We start from the raw sequence: 22,025 nt of genomic DNA, 5'->3' as shown, positions 1-22,025 counted from the left end.
TTCTTACTCAGGTTTTTAACTACAAATTCACTGCTTTACCACAACACAAGCCCCAAAACCTGTAAGGTTTTATAATTCATTGTTCTTTCATTATTTTGCTTGTACCAAGAAATCATAAACTCAAACAAATTTTTTAAAAAATCAAACTGAATTATCACTGTTTTCACAGAACAGACAGAATAACCAGATTGTAAGAATTAATTACCCTCACTTGAAATATTTAATCCAGAATTTTCTACAATGATGATAATATACTGAAGTTCAGGGAGGGAAACCAATAGCTAACTACAATTCAGGATTTTAGATTTCAAATTAAGAGTTTCATTTATGTTAGCATTAGGGACCTTTCTTTCTCATCACATGTGTCTTATGTCTTCATGACTAAGGATGGTCAATCCTACATCCAAGAGCAAATTGCAATGTACTTTGACTTCTCATCCAGAAGGTATCATGTATTGACATAATACAGCAGCAAGGAAATAACATTTAAATAAACCAGCTTTTAAGTACAACTAAAAGCCAGACTGACCACCTACAATATCAGTACGTATACAACACAGGATGAAAAAATAATTCTATGTACATGGAACACAACACATTTTGTAGGTGCACAGGAAAAACAAACACAAGAGTTAACAATTACCTCCAAAGTCATCTCCTTGATAACATTATCTGAGAATTCCTACATTTATTAATTCTAATTACAATTTCTTTATTGGTACTTCAGGAAATTCCATTTTCTTTTAAATTAGGGCAGACAAAAAAAAAAATCTCCCCACCTTGTTAGCTTAGCTTCCTTCTTCTAATGGTTACATGAAATCAAAAGAAATAACTTATGACAAGTACATTCATAAAGACTATACAGATGCCAAAGTTCCTTTCAGGTTTTACAATATATGGATGGAGCAGACAGAGCTTATCCATTAACACTTAAAACTTTGGATAATTAAATGAACAAATTGATTGTCGTTTCTGCTCATTTATGACAAAACATTCTACTTAAGTATTATTTTATGTGAGGATGTGTATGCTGCCACACCACCCAGTACAGGAGGGCTCAACACTTCCATGTCTCTAGGATGCATGTTTTACAATTATTATTTGGCTATGCAGTTTTTCACAATAACTGCCATGTACCCCTTTCATTTTTTCCTTTAAGAATAGCTTCTCAAAAAGAACTTCTTCCCAGTCTTTTTAGCCTGATATGCCATGAACACAGGAATCCCAACACATTCTACTTTAAATTAAATATTACCATTAAAGACCAGGCTCTATCTCAAATCAGTCAGGCAACCACAATTTAGAACTTTCAACTCAGTAACTGTGATGTATCTTTTATCCAACTACAGTATTATTAGCAGTATTACACATTTTGTACAAAGACATCTTCATGTTTCTGATAACAACCACTGAATAAGTTGCAAATAAATTCACCTTTTTTGGTTCAGTCTTCTGTCCATGAGGCCTTGACTCTACGCACTGACTTCCAGTATCCTCCCACGTAATGTCTGCATTATATGTCCTCATCTTCAAAGGCACAGCCCTCCAATTCTCCATATTCAAATTCATCAGGAATCCAGAGGAGATTGGAATGAACACCAAGATATCCTCTGTGTTCCTGGACACACTACTTCATTTTCCTGTCCCTTGGTCTCATCTCAGCATTCCTCTGCTCTTTGAGGCAGGAATTGTGACAGGTTGCACATTTGTACAGTAGCACAGTGGCACCCTTGCCTCAGCTGAGCCCTCCAGGCACTACAAAATGCAATCAATAACAGTAATTAATTTTGTCCCTTGTTTCCTCTTTTATCCAACTGCTGTGGTCTTTCCTCTGACAACTGAATATACATCACAGCTCCTTGTGTTTTGTCCCACTAAGAAAGATACCTCTCCTTAGACCTACCTATACCCAATTCTTTAAGAAAAAAACAGCAATGGGTTCTCTTTATTCAAATTCTGTCCCAAAATTCATTTCCTTCAGGTAAGCTTTCATTACTAATTTAAGGCAGCATGCACTACTTCAAATTTACAGGTTAAACAACTGAGAGACAAATATAAGAAGTGTTTCATAATTAAAATACCAATGTTACATGGAAAATTGCTTTTTTCCATATGTATATATTATCCCTTATCAAACTAACAGGTGACAAGTACAAATCTGAAACCAGGGCAGATCTTCCACTACAGATTGGACCTTCTGACAATGGTTGAAGTTATTTCAAGATTACTATTGATATTAAACACAGGAAATGCTCAGAAAAAATATTCCTGCACTTTCATCCATACTCATACACACATACACACCCACACAAGCAGACAAGAGTCCAACAAAGCCAGAGCTCTTTTGGCAAGACAAAATCAAATCAAATCAAAATTAGTGTTTTGTGCCAGCACCAGTCATCAACAATTCCTTTGTATCAGTCTGTTAAATACTGAGTACCTTTTCCTAGACAGAAAATGCACGTTTTTTCCACGTAACTATCTCTAACATGACTATTTAAGAGCTCCCATTATGCAGCAGAGACATGAATGTAGAGAAATCACAAGCAATTTGTGCCATTTTAAGTGACTACCAACAGGACACTGAGCAAAACCAAGTCAAATTTGGGTTAAACCACAAGCAGGTCATCTGCACTAGCAAATCACATCACTACCACTTGGTTGCTGTCAACCAAGGCAGCACCATGCAAGAAGCAGTAAAAGATCTTACAAAGACGTTTTAATGTTTCAGTACTTGTCTTAGTGTCACGTCCAGCACTGAAACAAAGTGCCACAAAAAGCCAGATTTGTTACCGCTTGTTTAGGGACCCCATCCTCAGCCAGGAAACTGACAAAAAAATCGCTTCAGTTTAGAACCCAAAAACATGAAACTTCCCTGCTTCAAGTTAAAAGTCAGATTGTGACAACTCATGAGCTGGACTTAGATCATTGACACAGTGGAGGAAAATCCAGCTTTGCAAATGCAAAGTGATGCAATATATCTGCAACTATCTGAAGACTCCAAATATTTCTCTGCAAAAGACTCTTCAATATTTATTTCTCTCAAATCAAAGCTGATGTAAACACTTGAAATTTTACATCTTCTTGTTTATATATTTGCAGAAATAATTCTGCTTATTCATTGTGGCCATCAGTTTAATTGTGCCTTTTAATTTCTCTGATAGTGATGAAATATCTCACATACGTATTTTGTGTTTTCTAAATGTTCTTTCCTGAAATCTTCTTCTTGTAACAAAGTCTCTTCTGAGGATACATATATAGCAGTTAGGTACTGTTCTTAAAAAATGTAGTTGACCTCCTAATGAGAAATACTCACTTTTTTATTGCTATCTAGTGTTGTTTCTGGAAAATAAAGAAAAGCCGTGTATCGAGAGGTCTAGTAATTCACTCCAGTGTCTGGAGCTGGAACAGGGTAGATATGGACTGACAATTGGAATTCTAACCCTGTAAGAGTGCTCTAATCACTGGCCATTTCAATTCTGAATGTGAAGGACTTTTCTTAATTAAGTTCTTCTAAAAGGGTACTTTTGTTCATTATGAAAAATCCTGTAGTCACGTTATAGGGCTCAGTACATGATGTCATAGACATTTCATGATGTCTTGCTTGGACCAATACAGGTTCTAAAACTATTGGGGAGCCCTGAGATGAGACTGGATGAACTCCAGAAATTACTTTTTTAACCCCCTCTGGGTGGACATTCCAAACCCCGGAATAAGTTACCCAAAGACACTGTGAACTGCATCTGTGGAGAGCTCAAAAGCAAAACAAACTAGATGATCTTGAGAGGTTCCTTTCAACACCAGTGGTTCTGTAAAAAAAATTTAAAAAATGTCAAGTGTTGCAGCACTAATAATTTTGACTATTCAGACTGCAATAATCACTAAGACAACCCCAGTTCAATTCAAACACCTGCTCAGCCCCTTGGAACAGCCAAAAACCAGCAGGAAAACAATGATGGTTATAATTAATTTGGACTTGATAGTTTTGATCAATCAGTCTCCAGACAATTTAAAGGCAGTGGAATGTGACTTCATTTTATAGATGGAAATCTACATTTGAATTCCCACACTGATACACATTTTACCAAATCTAGTATTAGCAGCAGAGGTAGAGGATATAATGATTATAATGTATTAGTTTAGCTGAGGTTTTCAATACCTAAAGAGGGTTCTGAGGCTTGTTCTGCTTTCCAACAACACTGTACTTACGCTGCTTCTTCAGAGGATGAACTTGCAAAAATCAGAAGCCACACTGCCTTAGCCAATGTGCTGTCAGTTAGACCACACACTCTCTCTAGCAGTAAAAATATCAGTGTTTGTCATTGGAGCCTCAATCTTCACCCATAAACACTGATACTCATAGAGGTACTTTTTACAGAGATTCTTAGCCAAGTATAAGGATAAAATAACAAGAGCTAATTGAAGACTAAATTTTTAAATATATTTCAAAGATCCCAAATTCCTTATGCAACAAGTAGCCTGAATCCATAATACTCGTTCCACAGGTGATCTTTACAACTTCTAACTAAACAAAGTGGCACTCAGTTTCTCACTTTCCTGGATTCCACTATCTTTCAAGCCCTCCAATCAATCACATTTCCCTCCCTGAGCCAAAGAAAAAGCTAAACCCAAGAGAAAAATTAATACCAGAATATTTGTTGTTTAAAAATCAATCCATATTTAAGTGAAATAGTTAAGAGCAATCATTAAAAAAAACACCTTTTCATTCTTTATCTTGCACCTCCAAAACTAAAAAATTGCTTGATTCACTCCTTTGTTTAACACAGTTGGACAGCAAAACCATGCCAGGTGAGCTGTGCAACTAATGCACTGAAATGCATCAGAAAAATGCAATAGGATTTCTAATGGCCAAAGTCTGCAGAACAAAACAAAACAAACAAGCAAACAAAAAAAAAAAAGCCTACAAAAAAAATTTAAAAAAAAAAAAAACTTCTCAGGAAGCTCAGCAGTTTAACAGCTCCCTGAAGCAACCTTAATAACATACCATGCTGTTAAAACAAATAAAGAACTCAAAATCCCCCAAAAACAACAAAGCACACAACCGACACGTAGTACTTCTGCATTAGCAAAGTCTTAAGTTTAAAACAATATTGGAGAGAAGAGTTACACACTGCATTGCAAGCTGTACCACGGTTTCATATATGTCATGTTGACCAAAGAGGTGGGAGTGATACCTCCGTCAGCTAATCTCTAATAATACTCTGTCTGTCCCCTGGATCATCTCCAAATCTCCTAACAGCACCTTCTGTCAACATCCAGACTCAGCTCATGAGCACCACATTGTGCTGCATCAATTACAATATTTTGAATTGACACATCTCTGATGTCAGAAGTTCACGATGGACTCTGTGCTAACTTCAGCTAGAAGTGTGCCTCTCTACAATTACCAACACTGGGCTCATCACAATGCTCTGGCCTTTGTATGCTCTTTGCCTCTACTCCTTGTTAAAAACTATTTCAACATACAGCATGTAAAAATCCAATCCTTGGCACAAATGACAAATCTGAAAATAAAACAAGCAAACAACAGCTAAGAGCAAGAACTACCATCCCTAGAGCGGACATTAAAAGAACACTGTTGATGTAACCAAAGTTACACAACCAAAACCTAGTGAATTCTAACACTGCTCACTTTCTCATCTGAATTCTCTTACACATCCAGAGGAAAAAAACCTTGGCCACCAGGAGCTGTGAACTCAGGAGCTTCTGTTAGAGTTGAAGTAAAAGGTTCATGTTTCCAGCTGAACCTGACAAAACCGCCTTCCATGGACCAGAGGGTTGCATGGGAGAAGCACAATCCATTCCTGATGAGCTTTCTCTTCCTGATGAGAAGTTTGAAGCTACTGCAATTAAAACCAGGGGAATAAATTGCTCCTGGAAGTCAGCACCAAATCTGTGTAGTCCAATTCTGATCTGTTTTCAGTCCTGCAGGATTGAGTAGAGTGACAGAACTCTCTTCTGCAACAACATCTCCCTCACTTCATAAGGTGTGGAAAATATAGGTATTTTGGGCTACCTTCTACACCTGTAGTATCCAAGTCCACCCAAATACTTTTCTATTCTCTGACACAAACTAATGTCAGAGAATAGAAAGCTTTAGTACAGCTTTCAAAAAGTGTGTCCAGTCCTAAAAAATGTGGTAATTTATGATTTTACTGTGCTGTAGCTCCTTACCGAGAAACACAAATTACAGACTAGAACGTACTTTTCACCCTGAGGAGAAAAAAAAAAGTAACCTGCATTTGTTAAATTATAAAACTACTATGAGTTTAAGAGACAATGCTCTTATCTCTTTAGGGTATAAAATCTTTATTATGAAAATATATTACACTTTAAACAAATATTAAATTTTAATCAAGAAATATATTAACCTTTACTTCAGCAAGAGTTGGGTTAGAAGAAGAAAAGAATGTAGGTCAGTTTTAAAAGACAGTGAGAAGTTGTTTATACATGCTTCAATTTTTCTCAAGATCATCTTCTTCAAGACAAAATACTACCATTTTGAGCTCACCACTCCAGCTCTTCACAATGAAAGAGGTATGTTTTGGAAAGAAAAGTTTCGATTCCAGATATGGGTTAGCTTAGATGCAAAAAATATTACAAAAACCCCATACATAAATCAAAAAGCCCCAAGAAAACCAGAAGAGAAAACAAGGCACATTTTCATACAAGTATCACTATTTTCTTAACTCTGACAAAATTAACTCCTGAGGAGAAGAAGAAAAAAAATAAAAATAAAAATAAAAAAAAAAAAACAAAAAAAAAAACCAAAAAAAATAAAAACCAAAAACAACAACAACACCACCAACAAAAAAACCTGCTATACAGCATTTCAAGTAAATACAGTCATGGGACCATGCCATAGTTTGGAGTAACTAGTTTCTCATAGAAGTTTCTGAACAAGATAGCTGGAAACTGTAGAATAAAACATATACAATGGTTCACAGAAAGTTTGGTTATGTGAATGGAACATCCAGTAAATATGAAGAAACTTACAGGCTATTTCATCAGGATATAAGCTGGAAATGGTCTGTTACCAGATACTGCCATGCAAGCCACGTGCAATCAAGAAAACTCTCTGAAGTTCTTTCCACTTAAGCCTTGCAGTTTTATTGGAAGACAAGAGCTCAAGCACTGGACTAGGCAGATTAGAAAAATGTGAGCAGAAGGCATATTCCTATGACTATATATTTTTTTCATTATATATTCTGCTCCAATTCAAGTGCAGGGCAAATTGCTCAGATGAACTCAGAAAACTAGCAGATGCATTTTAATGGTTACCTGATTTCTACAATGAATTCGAAACTGTGCATAATTTTAGCTGTTTTGCCACTGCCATAGTTAATACATGAGGCTGAAAAAGCAAAGTTGCACAGCAAGAGCTCAGCTCCACCAAGTGCTGATATTCCTAAAATGAATTTTCCTTAGGCTTGCAGACACCAAAGAAAAATCACAGGTGCACTGCTCATGTTTCAGAAACTTTGTGACAAGATAATTTCTTACTTTGAAGTATAATTGATACTTTCCTCAGTAACTAAACAAAAGTAATTGCAGTGGTAAATGCTACAAGACAAGCAGATCTCACAACCTTGTAATACAGACCAAGAAAAAGAGATATTTTTTAAAAGGTATTAATTAAAATATGACATTGAAAGTGTAAAAAATAAATAGTAAGAAGCAGCACTTTTGCATGTATCTAGTACCGAAAAATCAGCATTCCCCCACAGCACGGACAACTTCCTGAGAAAATTAAACAGTATTTGTAATCTCAAATCTAGGTTAGAGTTGACTTCAGATTCCATGGTGGACATAATAAAATTTATGCTGGACACAGCAAAAGCACACTATTGTCAGCAGAAAAACACGCAAATGCAACTCTGCAGAAATATTTAGCTTCTTAGCAAAGACATCAGGGAGATTTGTAGAAAAAGAAAAATCAAACTTTCTTCTCAGAAAAGAGAAGCATATGAGGGATTATTACCTTTTCTGAACTGGACAGGATGATGTATCTGAGTAGCAAAGTTGGAACACTTTACCATTAGATGTAAATATTTTGACAGACAGTTAGCAACACGCACACAATTTTAAACTAATTGCGCAAAAGCCAGGTCACACACTTTTGGCACCTAAGCAAGATTAATACTAATTGTGTTAAAATGGCAGACAAGGACATGAATTCAACACATTTAGACCATTACATACAACAGCACACACCACAATTAGTGTATGATTCAGCTCTGGTTAAAATCTAGAGGAGGTTTGACGTAAACATCAGCGAGAACAGAACCAGACTTATAAAAAACATACATGGCCATATAGAGACATAACAGTCATAGACCAACAAATCATTTCATGGAATGTTTAACAGATGAAGAGTAGATTATTCTGCTAGACAATATACTAAAATCAATTAATTTACATTTGATTTGCAGTATCATTTAAGCAAGAGGTAAGAGAGACAGATTTTCATTTGAAGCAGTTTTGTAATACAGGATTTGTTTTTAGGCTTCTGGCCAAAAAGTGTATTTGTGCCAGAAGTATTTTCTTCCAGACTTTTGTTAATAGAATAACCTTTAACAACCTGTTATACCAATCTGCCTGTTTTATGTATTTCTTTCATTTAAAAGATTTATTCCTCCGGCAAGGAAAATGAGATCCAGCTAGAAATTTTGAAAGGAATATAATTATTTTTTTCAGCTGACCACTCTTTAATTTAAAGGTATACACTAAGGTTACAAACCCATTTCACTCGCAGAACTCCTTCTTTCTCAGCCCCTCCCAATAAAACAAATTACTAGGTAAAACCATTAATAGCAAACCGTAACTTTTGAGTAAGAACTTACTACAACAAAGTGCGCTTCCCAAGCTCTAGATGTGGTTCCAATTGTCAAACTGTAATTCTGTAACAGACATAAATCATCATAAAAAAAACCTCACTCATCAACTGAGGTTACAGAGGTACATAAACATAATTTTGTTAGCACTGACAATCCCACACAACTCACCACCAGTTAACATCATTCCTCCATTGAATATGTGTTCTGACCCATGTTAGTTTATTTTATTAGTAAATCAAAAAGTGCAGCAAGGCCTTCTTGTGTAAACAGAAGTGCAAATGCCATGCATAAGAAACAGAAGTTCCCCACCGAGTTCGGAAGGTTGAGCACTTCTCATACACCATATTAATTGGATTACTTTACAGGATTACAGCCTCAGAAAACTGATATAGTAACTCTCAGCTAGAGGTTTTCCTACCATCGGCAGGAGGGCAGAGTAAACTATTCCCTAAGTCAGGCACAGGATGTTTGCAATGAGCTGATTTACCAAGTCTGAGGGACAGCCCCCCAAAACAAACTGGTTTTGAAGGGAAAAATACTGTCACTGATGCTCTTTTATCTTTACAGCTTGTCAAGAGAAAAATAAACTGTAGAACAGAAAGAAGAGTAAAAAATGAACATAAAATAGAAAGCATCTAATTCTGCCTCAGTAACAGATTTCTAGTATAAGTAAGGAAAAAGTCAGAAAATTCAGCTGCAATTGCAGCTGATATACAAATAGATAGAATCCAACCAGAAATTTCAAAAGAAAAAACAGCATTACTTCTGACATAATCAGAATAAGGTGTTGCTTGTAACATTTTCAACAGAATATGTCAATGTCACAACTTGATATACCTTTAAACCATATCCATTTAATTTTCAGTAGATTAAAAGAGGTATGAGAATTCCAAGGTCAGATGGGAGGAAAAAAAAGCAAATATGGTTTCAGTTGCTTGAAGCCAATAAAACAAGTGTAAATATCCCAGTATTTTAAAATGCAGGTATACAGTATTTTGCTGAACTGAGCAGCACATCTCACCTGGAAAAAGATATCTCCATTCACCTTTAGGAACATGAAAATCTAATTCTCACTACCTGATTACTCATTTTTCACCTCCCACTCATGGAAAATTGAAGTGTTTCTTCTTGCATCTAAACTTAAATAACACTTTCTATGCAAAATCTGGTTTGTTGTTTGTTTTTTGGTTTTTTTTTTTTTTTCCTGAAAAGCCAGGCAACAAACTATGCCCTCAAAAGGATGACAAAGCTCACCTGCAAGTTATGACATCCCTCCCTCCTACACTCCATCCCTCTCCCTTCTAGACAAATTCTGTTCAGTTGAAATTGAAGATTTTGGAGTCTTTCAGTTCAATAAGATGAAGCTTTCCAGAGGCAAAGCATGCAAAGGAATAGGAGAAAGAAAATGCAGACTAATCATACATCAAGACAAATGATGTTCTGAATATATTTTACTGAAATTCTTGTGATAACTTTTGACATCTTAGTAAACTTTGCATTACATTTATTTTCTTGTTCTAAGAGAAGAACAAAACCTTGATCTTTGTCAGACCAAGAGTAAAATTAAAAAAAAAAATAAGACTGAAAGAAATTCCAAATTTAAGAGACCCAAAAAAAAAAAAAAAACCAAAAAAAAAAAAAAAAATAAAAAAACAAAAAAAAAAAAAAAAAAAAAAAAAAAAAAAAAAAAAAAAAAAAACACAACCATAACTTTCTATCCATTTGAATGAATTCTTAAATTCATAACTACAGACAATAGCAAGTCCTACCACAGGCTTAGGTTGAAGTTGTGCCACACTTAAAATCAGGAAGAGCCATCAAACCCAATACTGGAAGAGAAGGATCTCAGTGGCTCTGACAAGACCAAGGAAAAGTGACAGGGAGACAGGGAATAAACAAAGTTTTGGATTCAGATCTTGAAACTCCAAAGAAAAGCAAGTTGAAATGAACCAGAAGATATGGTAGAGAACAAACACAGTACCCTTCTTGTAAAAGATACTGCTAACAGGTTCAAGAAATGGACTTGGAGGCATAACATTGCAATATTCTGAAACGATCCAAAAATGCAATGTTTCTTCTGCAGGATTTCAGGAACCTTCTCAAATCAAAGAAAATTTACAGGATATTTCTACAAGAACCCTGGTCAGATCAAAATGAAGACCAGGCCTCCATTGATTCTTCTTCCACTGACATACAACTAGAAAAACTAGTAACTCTTTAAATACACAATTCATTACGTGAGACACATTAGAAGCAATTAAAGACTAAATAACAAGGCTGACATATCTGATCAGGCAGTCAGACCATCATGTAAAGACCTACTGAAAAACATCTTGGGGTCTGAATCATTAATTCACAAGGTTACCCTCCTGAAATTCAGTTAACAATTATGGTACTTCAGAGCCATAGCCTGGATTTACCTGTGCAGCTATCACCCTCCTGCAACTACTAAACAGTAGAGTAGTGGTTTTACTTTTGCTCACAAGCTTTTCTGAAGGACCCAAGACTACATAATTCCAGGACTAGAATAAACTAGGTACACGGCTGATGTAGGCAGCTGAGCCCAGCAGAACCTGGTGGAGCTGCTGTGGCACAAAGTCAAACCCCAGCAGACTCGGCATGGCACGGGATAAACCTTTGCTTTCTGTGTTAGCTGGGGCAGTGCAAAAAAACCAAAAACCACATTTATTTAACACAAGCTTTTAAGAGAAGATTAATCCAACTCTTAAGCAATGAAGAGCTATTAAATTGTCTGTAACACCAGAAGAAAGAAAGAAAGAAATGGGGATGGAGAGAACCTTACTATTTCCCTGCATCACATACTGTAAATTTTTTTACTTTCCACTTGCATGGAAAAGGGAATATGCATTCCATCTCCCTGGTACATGGCATAAAGACTGCAAACACACATAACTATCTATGCATTAGCATTGCAAAATCCACTTCATAAATGGGCAGAAAATAGACAAAAATATGAAGTCGCAAGATCTTGGCAAATCCCCAGTGTTAGGAGAACACAGAATTCTTGCGACTGTTGCAGGGCTAGGGATTCTTATGTATCTATACAGGTATTTAGGTTGCTTCTGTCACCATTGGAACCAAATGCTTTTACAAAGGCAGCTTAAGGATGAAGACCATGTGTCTGCAGAGACAGGTTTCACAATCTGGCTTGTGCTTAGCATGTTAGTTCTAACTAAATTATTTCCTAGTTTCACAAAATAAACACACAGTAGGTGATGTTCAAATGTTTATCAGCACGGCTACATGCCTGATGTACAATGAGGATCGGTTACCAGTGAATGGATCCCACGATCCAAAAGTTTACTGAGTCTTATTGCAGATCTATCCAATTGCCTAGACTTACTCTGAAAACTCTTCAAATTCCATTCATTCCTCCATCTAAATTTGTATACAAGTTCTGCTTGCCCATCATGGGAATGAAGATGTTCATACACCACAGGAAATTATCTGGCATATTCAGCAAAGGAAGATACATTCCTCTTTCTCATTTTCCTTTTTCTGAAGCCAAAGAACGCATCCCACACAAATCCCAGGTACTTGTTTTTTCCAGCTTTGCCTGGTTTAAAAGGAAAAAATATAGCTGTAAGAGACAGCCATTTCTGGCTTGATTCCATTAATACAACTCCACATTCTGGCAACCTCCAGGAAAACTCACAGACAGCCAATGCAAATTTTGTGTTGCTTCCTTTCATCATTCCTTTGAAATAAGGATTTAAGCAGAGATATACTTCAAATTTAGCACACTCAGTTTTCACAGCAGAATTCCAGAGAGGTTTTCAGAGAGGTGGAGAGATAAGACATGCCAGTGTTTGACATTTGGTTCTGCCAGCTAATATTCTTCAGATATTTTTTCCCACAGTCAAGTAAAAGACAACCAGGTAACACAGGTCTGTTGTTATGCAGCATTATTACTCAAATCCTCTGGGAAGCTGTCTCACAAAACGCAATGATCTTGTCACTCCATCTCACTGACAAAAAAACTTGTCCTGAACCAAAATGTCATCCACGTTAAAAATGAACTGATCCATGCATCTTACCTCATAGATTTTTGCCAAAGTCCCTCTGGGAAGTCCGAATTACTAGGAAACATAATGTACTTTTTTCAAGCACATGACAATTATAAGGAAGTCATTCCTGACTATGATAAACATTAAAGTATGCCACAACACTGAAGGAATGACATCACCTTTTTATTTAAAATTTTATGCAGTTGTTAGTGTGAATGTTCTTACAAACACATCAATATTACTTTAAATCTGACTATTTGAGCACTACATTTACAGAGGAATTGCAGCTGTCATGTATGTTAACACAGCTCATGTTGTGACACCTTAGCTATCATATCTTTTCCTTTACTAACAGAAGGCATTTAGACACCAGTTTGTTTTTATTCAGCAATGCTGAGAAGCTATGAAAAGCTTCTACTAAATCACATGCCACAAAAACATTTGTTCCAACCTATAGTAGCTGAGTAACATCACTGGGCTCAAGAAGCAGCAACATATTTGAAGAGTTTAATCCCTTCACATCACAAGTTGCACCATGGTTATTACGTAAAAAAATTTTTTGAAAAATTTAAAAAAGAAGAAAAAGCTCTTTAATAACTGAATACATAATTAGTTATTGAACCTCACACTTAATAGCAAGGGACTACAGTATAAAAGTACACTGCAGTAAAACCACAAGGGAGCTCTTGCCAGTCTTTGTTAGGAAACTAGGGTGACCTCTCATGATGGTGCAGGCAGTGCCCTTAAGCTGCTCTATTTCTTACAAGGAGAACAAAGAAATACCACAACTGTGCCTCTGATGGTCACAGGACATTGCAGTAAGTTCCATATTGCTGTGGCTGCCTATAAAATATCTTAAACTGTTATCAAACTAGCTCCTTTATGCCTTTTCTCAGTTACTGAGATGCATCAGGCAGACCCAGAGGCCCTCCATTTCCAGAGTGGTACAGACAACACAGCCAAACATGGCAGAAGTGCCACACACCTGCAAAACATAGTACAGGCCTTTAGCAGAATACAAACTGGAGACAGAAAATGATGCCAGGCTATCCTTACTTTGCTACAGGGAGAATTCCAGCGTATAACTGTGTCAAACAAACACAGTAAGAAGTTCAAATTCTTTCAGTCACCCTGGTAAAATGTGGTCATTTTACAGTTCAAAGTTATTGATGTATTATTACCAAATGAAAGAAATTTATGTCACTGAAGTATTATTAGGAAGTATAGGAATATATACACTTATTGACTTTCCTTCTGTCATCCACACAAAGCTTCATTTCAGTCAGATCAGGAAATTTAAGCAAAAGCCTAGGTGTAATTCAGAAAACAGTATCAAAACTAATGCAGATTTTCAATATGATCAATATGAATCAAAAATCAGAAGAAAAATATTTCTGTCTTTTCAGTTTAATTCACATACTTAGTGGGGTCAGCCCACTGTCAGTATTTCACCACACAACTTCCAATCTTCTACCTTGATTCAGAGAAATACTTCAACAATCCATATCCCTGCTAAAGAAAGACTAGTTTATTTTCCTGAATTAGAATCATCCTGTGCACTTTGCACACAGCCATGTAAGAGGAAAAAATGCCTTTAAAATATGCCTGTAATAATATAGCACGTAAATAGAGAAGTACAAGTCAGATATCTCATGCCCATTCTAAATCTTGGGTCAGAAATAAGAGGTATTCCCTCTTTATAGTCTGCCTATGTTTTAAGTTCCTACAATGGATTTTCCTCAGGTCTTCACAATTCCAAAAAGTAGGATGCATCAAAACATGCTCAGACTGACAGGAAATGCAGCTCTGTCTCTCAGAATATCAGTCAGCAAACTCACAGAGCTATCAAGAAACTTCCCTGGTGAACCATTAGCTACAGAGTTTCCCCAGCTGCCTTCTCACACATCAAATACAGACAACTTCCAGATGCAGACCACAGGACAAGACAGTACACGCACTAGACAAGTGATTTCATCCACTAATATAATCTTCAAGTGGCATAAAATGTTTGGCAACCAATTTTAGAATCAAAAAAATTATACCTGAAAGCTTCACATGTAATCCCCCCCAAAAAAAATGGACTGCATGTCCTAGCTAAAACCCCTTCACTACAAACAAGCTGTCCATCTCAGTTCCAAAATAGAATTTGAGATCATATTCAGTATCTGTACTGCAGTGCAGTGCCTTAGAGAGGAAGGTACAAATGCTGCAATCTCAGCCACGCCATCCCTCACATGAACTGTACAACAGTGGTCTCTTGTGCCAGTCCCTGGTGTGTCTTCAAAAGTCACAAACTGACAAGTACAAGAAACACTTTTTAAAATAAACAAAGGATATCCAAAGTGGGTTTCAGCATATTTTAATTCTAAAAATGCTTCTAATAGCCAAAGTTGCTTTTGAGCAATTTCTTTTTGTGCATTCTGATAATTGTATGTTTGATGACTGCAGCTACCAGAAACTCACATATTTTGATAAACCCCTTTAAAAGATAAGCAGCACATGAAAAGCTTAAGGGATTTAAAAAAAAAAAAAAAAAAAAAAAAAATTAAAAAACACTTTTTTTTCTTTTCTGTTTCACTGAGAGACTTGCATAATTCTTCTCCTGTTGAGTCTTATTATCTTACAATAATCTTCTGATTTTGTTTCTTCTGGTTCCTTTTGTGTCCTCTAATTCCATAGAATCTTCATGTAGGATGGCATGTAAGAATATGAATTTTAGTCAGATTTAAAGTGGCACTCATTGTTTAAATGCTGCCATAATGAGGAATATTTGAAGTAGAAGAAACTCTGAAATCAGAGAACTGCTGTCCTTGAAATGTGAACACAGCATTCTTCATTTCAGACTTCTGTGCCATAAACTTCACTCTAAAACCCAGCACTGAGCAAATAAAAATCTTTTGCATGTCAAACATGAATGTTAAGTATTGTTTAAATTTGTTTCAAACTACTCTTTCAGTGTTGCAAAGCACACTTACACATTCCACTGGCAGTCACACTCAGAACTACTAAATCCATGTAGAAAATAATGCAGCACAGAATACATTCACACAAGCAAGAGGTTCTGTTTTACTGCAAGCTAATTTAAAAAATTTGAAAAAGGCATTAGAAGAGAGTGAAGATGGAAAGTCAGCATTCAAACCTCTAAAAAAAAAAAAAAAAAAAAAAAAAGCTGTAAAGAGATGATGACTCCATCGGTCCTGGGGAACATGTGCTGCTCACGCTGATTACACCTCTGATTCCTGACAGGCATGGTAATCATCACTGTCTCAGAAGACAGTGAAAAAAACCATAACCCTGTCAGCCCTACTTCAGCATGTCCTGTTGGTGTCTCCTACCATAAACAGCTAAAAGCAGATCTGCCTCTAATTTAAGAAACTCCACAACTCTAGAAAGCCATACACACTGGCACCAGGAACATCACAAGACCAAATAGCTAAATTACACATTTCCCATCACTTTTAGATACATCTTGCTTCTGAAAGTCAGGACACCTTTAAAAAATATAAGGGACAAATACAGGCAATATTTTTTGGAAATCTTGCAATTGGTTTTCATCTTCTCACCAACTTGCCACTCCAGTTCTTGCAAAGTTTTCCCTTATAGGGGTTCTGTGTCACAGAAAACAGTCCTTGCACATGTATATTAAGGATGGAGCCTATGAACTTAGGGGAAAATATTTTCTGTTTTCTCCTGGAACTTGGAATTACTTTTATTCTCATCAAACTACACATCCTAATAAAAATAGTATAAAAACAAAGAAATAAAAAACAGGTGATTTCTGTATCAACTATGAATGTTTTAGATTCTTGACTGTAAAGATTAAACAGTGAAATCTATGTTATATATACTCTTGATCTTTCTAGTATTATAAAATAAAAAACAAATTCCCCTACAGGGAAGAGGTCCTGCCTGGACACACAACTAATAAACACACAGCAGGATACTTGTTCCCCTTCACTTCTCCTGCAGAGTACATGTCTATTCCGTGGGAGAAGTCAGGAGAAAGTATGTCCAAGCCTAAAAAAGGCCACACATAATACAAAGTCATCTCCACCTGGAGCATTTGGCAAACTAATGAGGGAGATCCCTGTTTCCAGAGAAGCAAGTAATTCACAGGACTACAGAGGAGTTCCTTGAGGAGAACTGAACAGCACAGAGCTGATCTCCAGCCTGTCCAAAGATGTCCCAAACAATGTAAGCTCTGATGCTTCCAGAAATACATGGCTTTAATAGGTTGTGTTCACATCTCAGAAGTGACGTATCAAACTCAAATTATTCCCAAAAGAAACAGAAATCCATCCTAGCAGCAGAATTTGCAGGAGGTAATGCTTAATGTCACTTTACCAAAACAAAACCAAACCAGGGAAAAAAAAGAAAAAAAGACCAGCAAGTAAATAGGAATCATTACACATATAGGAATGTGTGAAGATGAGAGAAAAATCTAAATTCCCAATAAAAATATAAATTCAGTCTAGTAGCTTCATGCAAATAAAGGGCATTTTTAATTGAGTAAAATCTCATGTGCAATTTTAAACATTAAAAAATACAGTGTTTACATTCCAGAGTAGACTCTAAAGATTTTAGGAAGTTTATCAGGTCCTACCAGAAGAAGAAAATATGAAGAGCACTGTTTACATGTAGTAGGCCTACAGATGTCATCCTCAAAGTATTGAAAGCACAGAGTGCTTTTTACTTGCATACAGTGTTCTTAGAAAAGTTCTCGTTTATCTACAAAACATTTATGAATCCATCTGTCCCTAATTAGTATTTTAAAAATAAATGAAAAGCTGCAGTAATTACCAGGGTAATATCAAATTTCCAGTGCTTTCTACCAAGGGCATGCAAAAAGTTGCACACATCTAATAGCTTTAGAGACCACTAATCCAAGCCTTCTAACAATAGAGAAGTCAGTGACTACATTAAAAAAAAAAGTCTGAAAGCACTGACTTTTCCAAGTAATGATGATAACTTGGACAAAGTGGAAGGAAAAGTAAAAATGACTGCTTACATACCACTACAGATTATATGGGTTTCTCAGGCCTTTTTCATTAAACCACACAACATGCCTCCCCAAAGCTCAGTTTACCATATTCAAGGTCATTTTACCAGTGATGCAACATTCTAAACATTTTCAAGTATTATCTAAGACTGGGTTTGCCAAATCTGTATCAAGGCTGACACATATTATCAGGAGTGCTGTTTTACATAACATGCTGCTGCTGTCAGGTGCTGGAGTTTAGCATTACTGTAGATGTGCTGAGCTGTATTAGTATGCTCAATGCTTCTCCTCCCCTATTAAGCATTCAGATAACATGAACTAAGCTTAACATTCATGCCTGCAGTAAGGCTGCCACGGTACAAGTCTTCCAAAAATCTTTACCAGTGAAAAGTACTAATTAAAAAAAAAACACTCATAAATTGAGATGACAAATTTTCTTTCACAGAAATATTTTTCTGTTTTGTCTTTAGGTGTTAGGCAACACTACAATACAAGGCACATAATGCTGACAAGAAAAAAAAGTTGTCGATCTTCATGACAATATTGCTTAACAGCTGTATTTTCTGTAAAAGCAGATTTTCTAAGAATCCTCAAAGAAATAAAAAATAATTAACACTAAGGTATACGTCTACTATTGTGCGGTTTCTGATAGAAATGGAAGACAACTGAGAACCAGGATTCTTAATGCCGCAAACAGCACATGAATATGTTTCACATACTGTATGTTGCTTTCTTTCCACCCCCATTTAGATGTATTTTCTTACAAGCCATTGAACGTGAACGTTTTCTAAATCAGACAGTACTAAATAAAAGGGAAGTTAAGCTTCATCCTACAGTCTCAGTGTTTCCAGCTCTACTTAACAAATGCCTCAGCAATTTTTCCTCAAACTGTGGCACGGTTTGTAGACACCACCATTCTAGATGCAGATGCCTATCTGTAAAACTTGCTAGGATTGTGCATATAAAGGACACTTGGGAGATGGCCGAGAAGATAAATAAAAGCATTGCATGAAGAAACATAATCCAGCTAAGCATTAGATGCAGCAGTCCCGATGCATTAATTAAACGGAAGGAAGAAGCGCTCTAGCGCCTTAACATGCTCTGGACCGAAGTAACGAAAGGATGCGCACGCCAGAAAAAGCCGTATTAGTCTGTGCCCGGCGAGGAGAACGCCTGCAAGTTAGTGGAAACCTCCGTGGGGAGGGGACAGGGTGAGAGAGGTGTTTTTTTTCCCTCAAGCCTATTTCTGCAAAGGGAGTGCGATTGCAGTTTTCGCTCTGGGGACGGCTGCTCGGTTAGTATCTGCAGCAGGCGTGCACATCGCGGCCGGGAAGGCAGCGCGGAGAGGAGCTGCTGGGGAGGTGCCGCTCGCCCCCGCCCGCCTGCCCGGGGTGCCCCCGCCCGGGGCCGGCACGGCCGCCCGCCCCTCCCGCTCATCCCGGCGCGGCCAGCGGAGCGGGCGGTCGGCTATCGCCCCTCGCCCGGCCACGGGGCCGCACGCTGCCAGGTGGAGAGGGACGGGGCCGGGACTCCGGAGCCCGCTCCGAGCTGCCCCCGCCCGGCTCCCACCCCGGCCGGTCCGGGCGTCGCCCCCGCAGCCCCCGGCCCGCCCGGCGCCCCGCCACGGCGCGGAGATGAGGGAGGCAAGCGCGGCGCTTACAGTTCGCAGGAACTGGATCTCGTCCTCGCCCTCGCCCCCCTCGGCCATGGCTGCCCCTGTCTCTCCTTCTGCCGGGCGCTGCTCCCGGTGCCCGGGCGGGCGGCGGCGGTGGCTCCCCGCGGGCTGGCGGCGGCAGGAGGCTCACGGCGGCACCGCACCGGGCTGGGGCTGGGGCTGGGGCAAGTGCGAGGGCGGCGGAGCCGGCGGCCCCAGCCCGGCCCTGGCTGCGAGCGGGGTGCGGGTGCCCGTGCGCCTGCAGCAGGTTGACAGCGCTGCCCGGCTGCCTGTGCCTGCCGCGGGGAGGGGGATGCGATTAACCGGGGGAGGAGGGGAGGCGGAGCTCCCGCCCCCCCGCCGCTGCAGGTGATCCGCAGCCCGCTCCCTCCGCACTCCAACCGCGCCGCCCAGCGCCCCTTGCCGGTGCTCCGCGGAGAGGCGGCTGCCGCCCGCCTCGGGGCGCGCCCGGGGCCGCTGCCCGACCCGCCGGCCCCGGGCGTGTCGGTCACCTCGCCCGGCCCGAGCCTCGGGCTGCCTCCGTTCCTCCGGGAAGGCCGGCCGGCACCGTGCCTGCCTGGGCACGGCTGTCCCGCAGGAGTTAGGCGTGATGTGCTGCATTGAGAGATACCTCGGGAGAGGGAGAGCTGAACGGCTCTGCGCTAGTTATTTTGTCAGCCGACTGTACTGTCGGGGGGAAGAGATGGAAGGTACAACATGGCTTCACCCGGTGTTGTACTTGAACCGTCGTGTGTGTAAGCTTAACCCGGGGTGAATGCAAGGCTTTAGAACACCATTCCTTCAAGGATAGCTACCATGTGTTTTCCGTAGGGTGAAGTCAAGGGTTGCCAGGGAATAGCGCATCTTTCATGAGCATTCGTGCAGATCGTACCTTTACAAGGACACCTATGTCCATCAGGGAGGATGATTGGCCTCCAGAAAGAATTCTGGCAAGCCGGAGAGCCACCAGACTCCTAACAGCCACAGCACTCCGAAACAAGTGTATGGCACAGAGGCTCTGTTAATGCAATGCAATGGTCATGAGGGGAGGACAACAGGGTATCTCAGAAAAGAGTAAAATTAACACTGGATCATTGACAGAGTGAAATGTGTGTGGGATGTGTAATTGCAGAAGGTTTCTGAAGGACCAAAACTGGTAAACATAATGAAATCACGATTATTTTGGTAAACAGACTGTAACTAGCATAGCAAAATATGTGGAAAGTGCTTCTAGAGAAGCTATACCCATAACCTGTAACTTTATGCTGTTCAAGGACACCATGAAAAAGTGTGGCTCTGTGAGATTTTATCATTACTTCCAGCAGTGGAAAACCTGTTCATCTAACAGATTGGAAACTGCAAGAGCAGTCATGACCCATAAGACCTCTAGAGCAAGTAATGTACGAATGTTTAATATAGAGGTTCTGAAGATTAATTCCTGAGTTATGACAGCTTAAGCTTTTCCTCTGTAATTTCCTGGTTTCAGTTACTACTGATTTAAAGTGACTTTTACCTCTCAAGATTACTGCGGACTGAAAATACATATTTTTTTTAGGAATGATAAAATAAAGACATTTTTTGACGTTGTTCATTCATATTTCACTCAAACCTCTTATCTCTTCTCCAAATTATTTAGACTGAGAGATGTTTATTGAAATAGACCCAAATCATGAAGAAAAGTCCTGAATTTGGATAAGTTTAAACAATTAGGTTTCATGAAAAGGCACTGAACAAATATCTTTTATCCTATCTCTTTCTCCTGCTCAGCACATAAATCAGTTCCAGCACAACTATTTGTGAATATATTTCATATGGTTATAAATCTCAGTGCACCTGGTCAAAGGTCTGGATCATAGAATATCCACGGTACTTTCCATAAGGCTTTGAAGATGAGCATCAGATTAGATGCCTTTTTTTGTTTGTTGCATGTAAAGCAAGGACATTATAGAGGAAGGAAAGGAAAAAAATATAAATAGTTCACTATAACATCAGTACCTGAAACATTTTGTAGTTTTCAGCACCTTGTGACATTCATGGACATCATCGTTCCAAGAACTGTAGAACTGATCGTACCTGGTTTCTTATAGATTTGTAGCTCGTAAGTAGACTCCTTGGTGTTTACAAAGACAAAAACTCCATCTGAAGCTTCTCCATGCTAGGGCAGTGATATTTCTCTAACACACAGTTTTGTCGGTGTTTAATATGAGTACAATGTATGCTGCAGTTGGTTAGACACCAAAGAGTTTTATCTGGTGTCTTCTTTACCCATGCATCTGTTCTAATGAAATGGCTGGGAGCTTGTATGATACTATTAACCTTTTGTGACATTGTTGGAATTTTCCACTTAGTTCAAAAGATATTCTGCAGTAACAGAGACACATGCACCATATCTGGCCACATTAGATAATTTGCTTAGGAAGCAAAGTTAAAAAGTAGTAAAGATTCTTCCAGAAACTTTCTGAACATGGCGATAAAAGCCTAATGTA

General features: G+C 38.6%; 1 protein-coding gene across 1 annotated transcript in view; it reads right to left on the bottom strand.

The window, feature by feature from the left end:
* The window catches only part of RYR2 (ryanodine receptor 2), a 381,210-nt gene extending 361,606 nt beyond the window's left edge, over positions 1-19,604 (bottom strand). Inside the window, exon 1 of the mRNA XM_041413766.1 lies at positions 19,546-19,604. Within this exon, the coding sequence (XP_041269700.1) occupies positions 19,546-19,593 (48 nt within the window). The 5' untranslated portion in view covers positions 19,594-19,604. The remainder of the gene's footprint in view (positions 1-19,545) is intronic.
* Between the last annotated feature and the right edge of the window lie 2,421 nt (positions 19,605-22,025).

The sequence above is a fragment of the Onychostruthus taczanowskii genome, unplaced genomic scaffold (assembly GCF_017590055.1).
Source record: "Onychostruthus taczanowskii isolate IOZ18803 unplaced genomic scaffold, ASM1759005v1 scaffold104, whole genome shotgun sequence".
Lineage (NCBI taxonomy): Eukaryota > Metazoa > Chordata > Aves > Passeriformes > Passeridae > Onychostruthus > Onychostruthus taczanowskii.
Note: the sequence above shows the minus strand (reverse complement) of the source record. Positions and strands in the feature narration are given on the sequence as shown.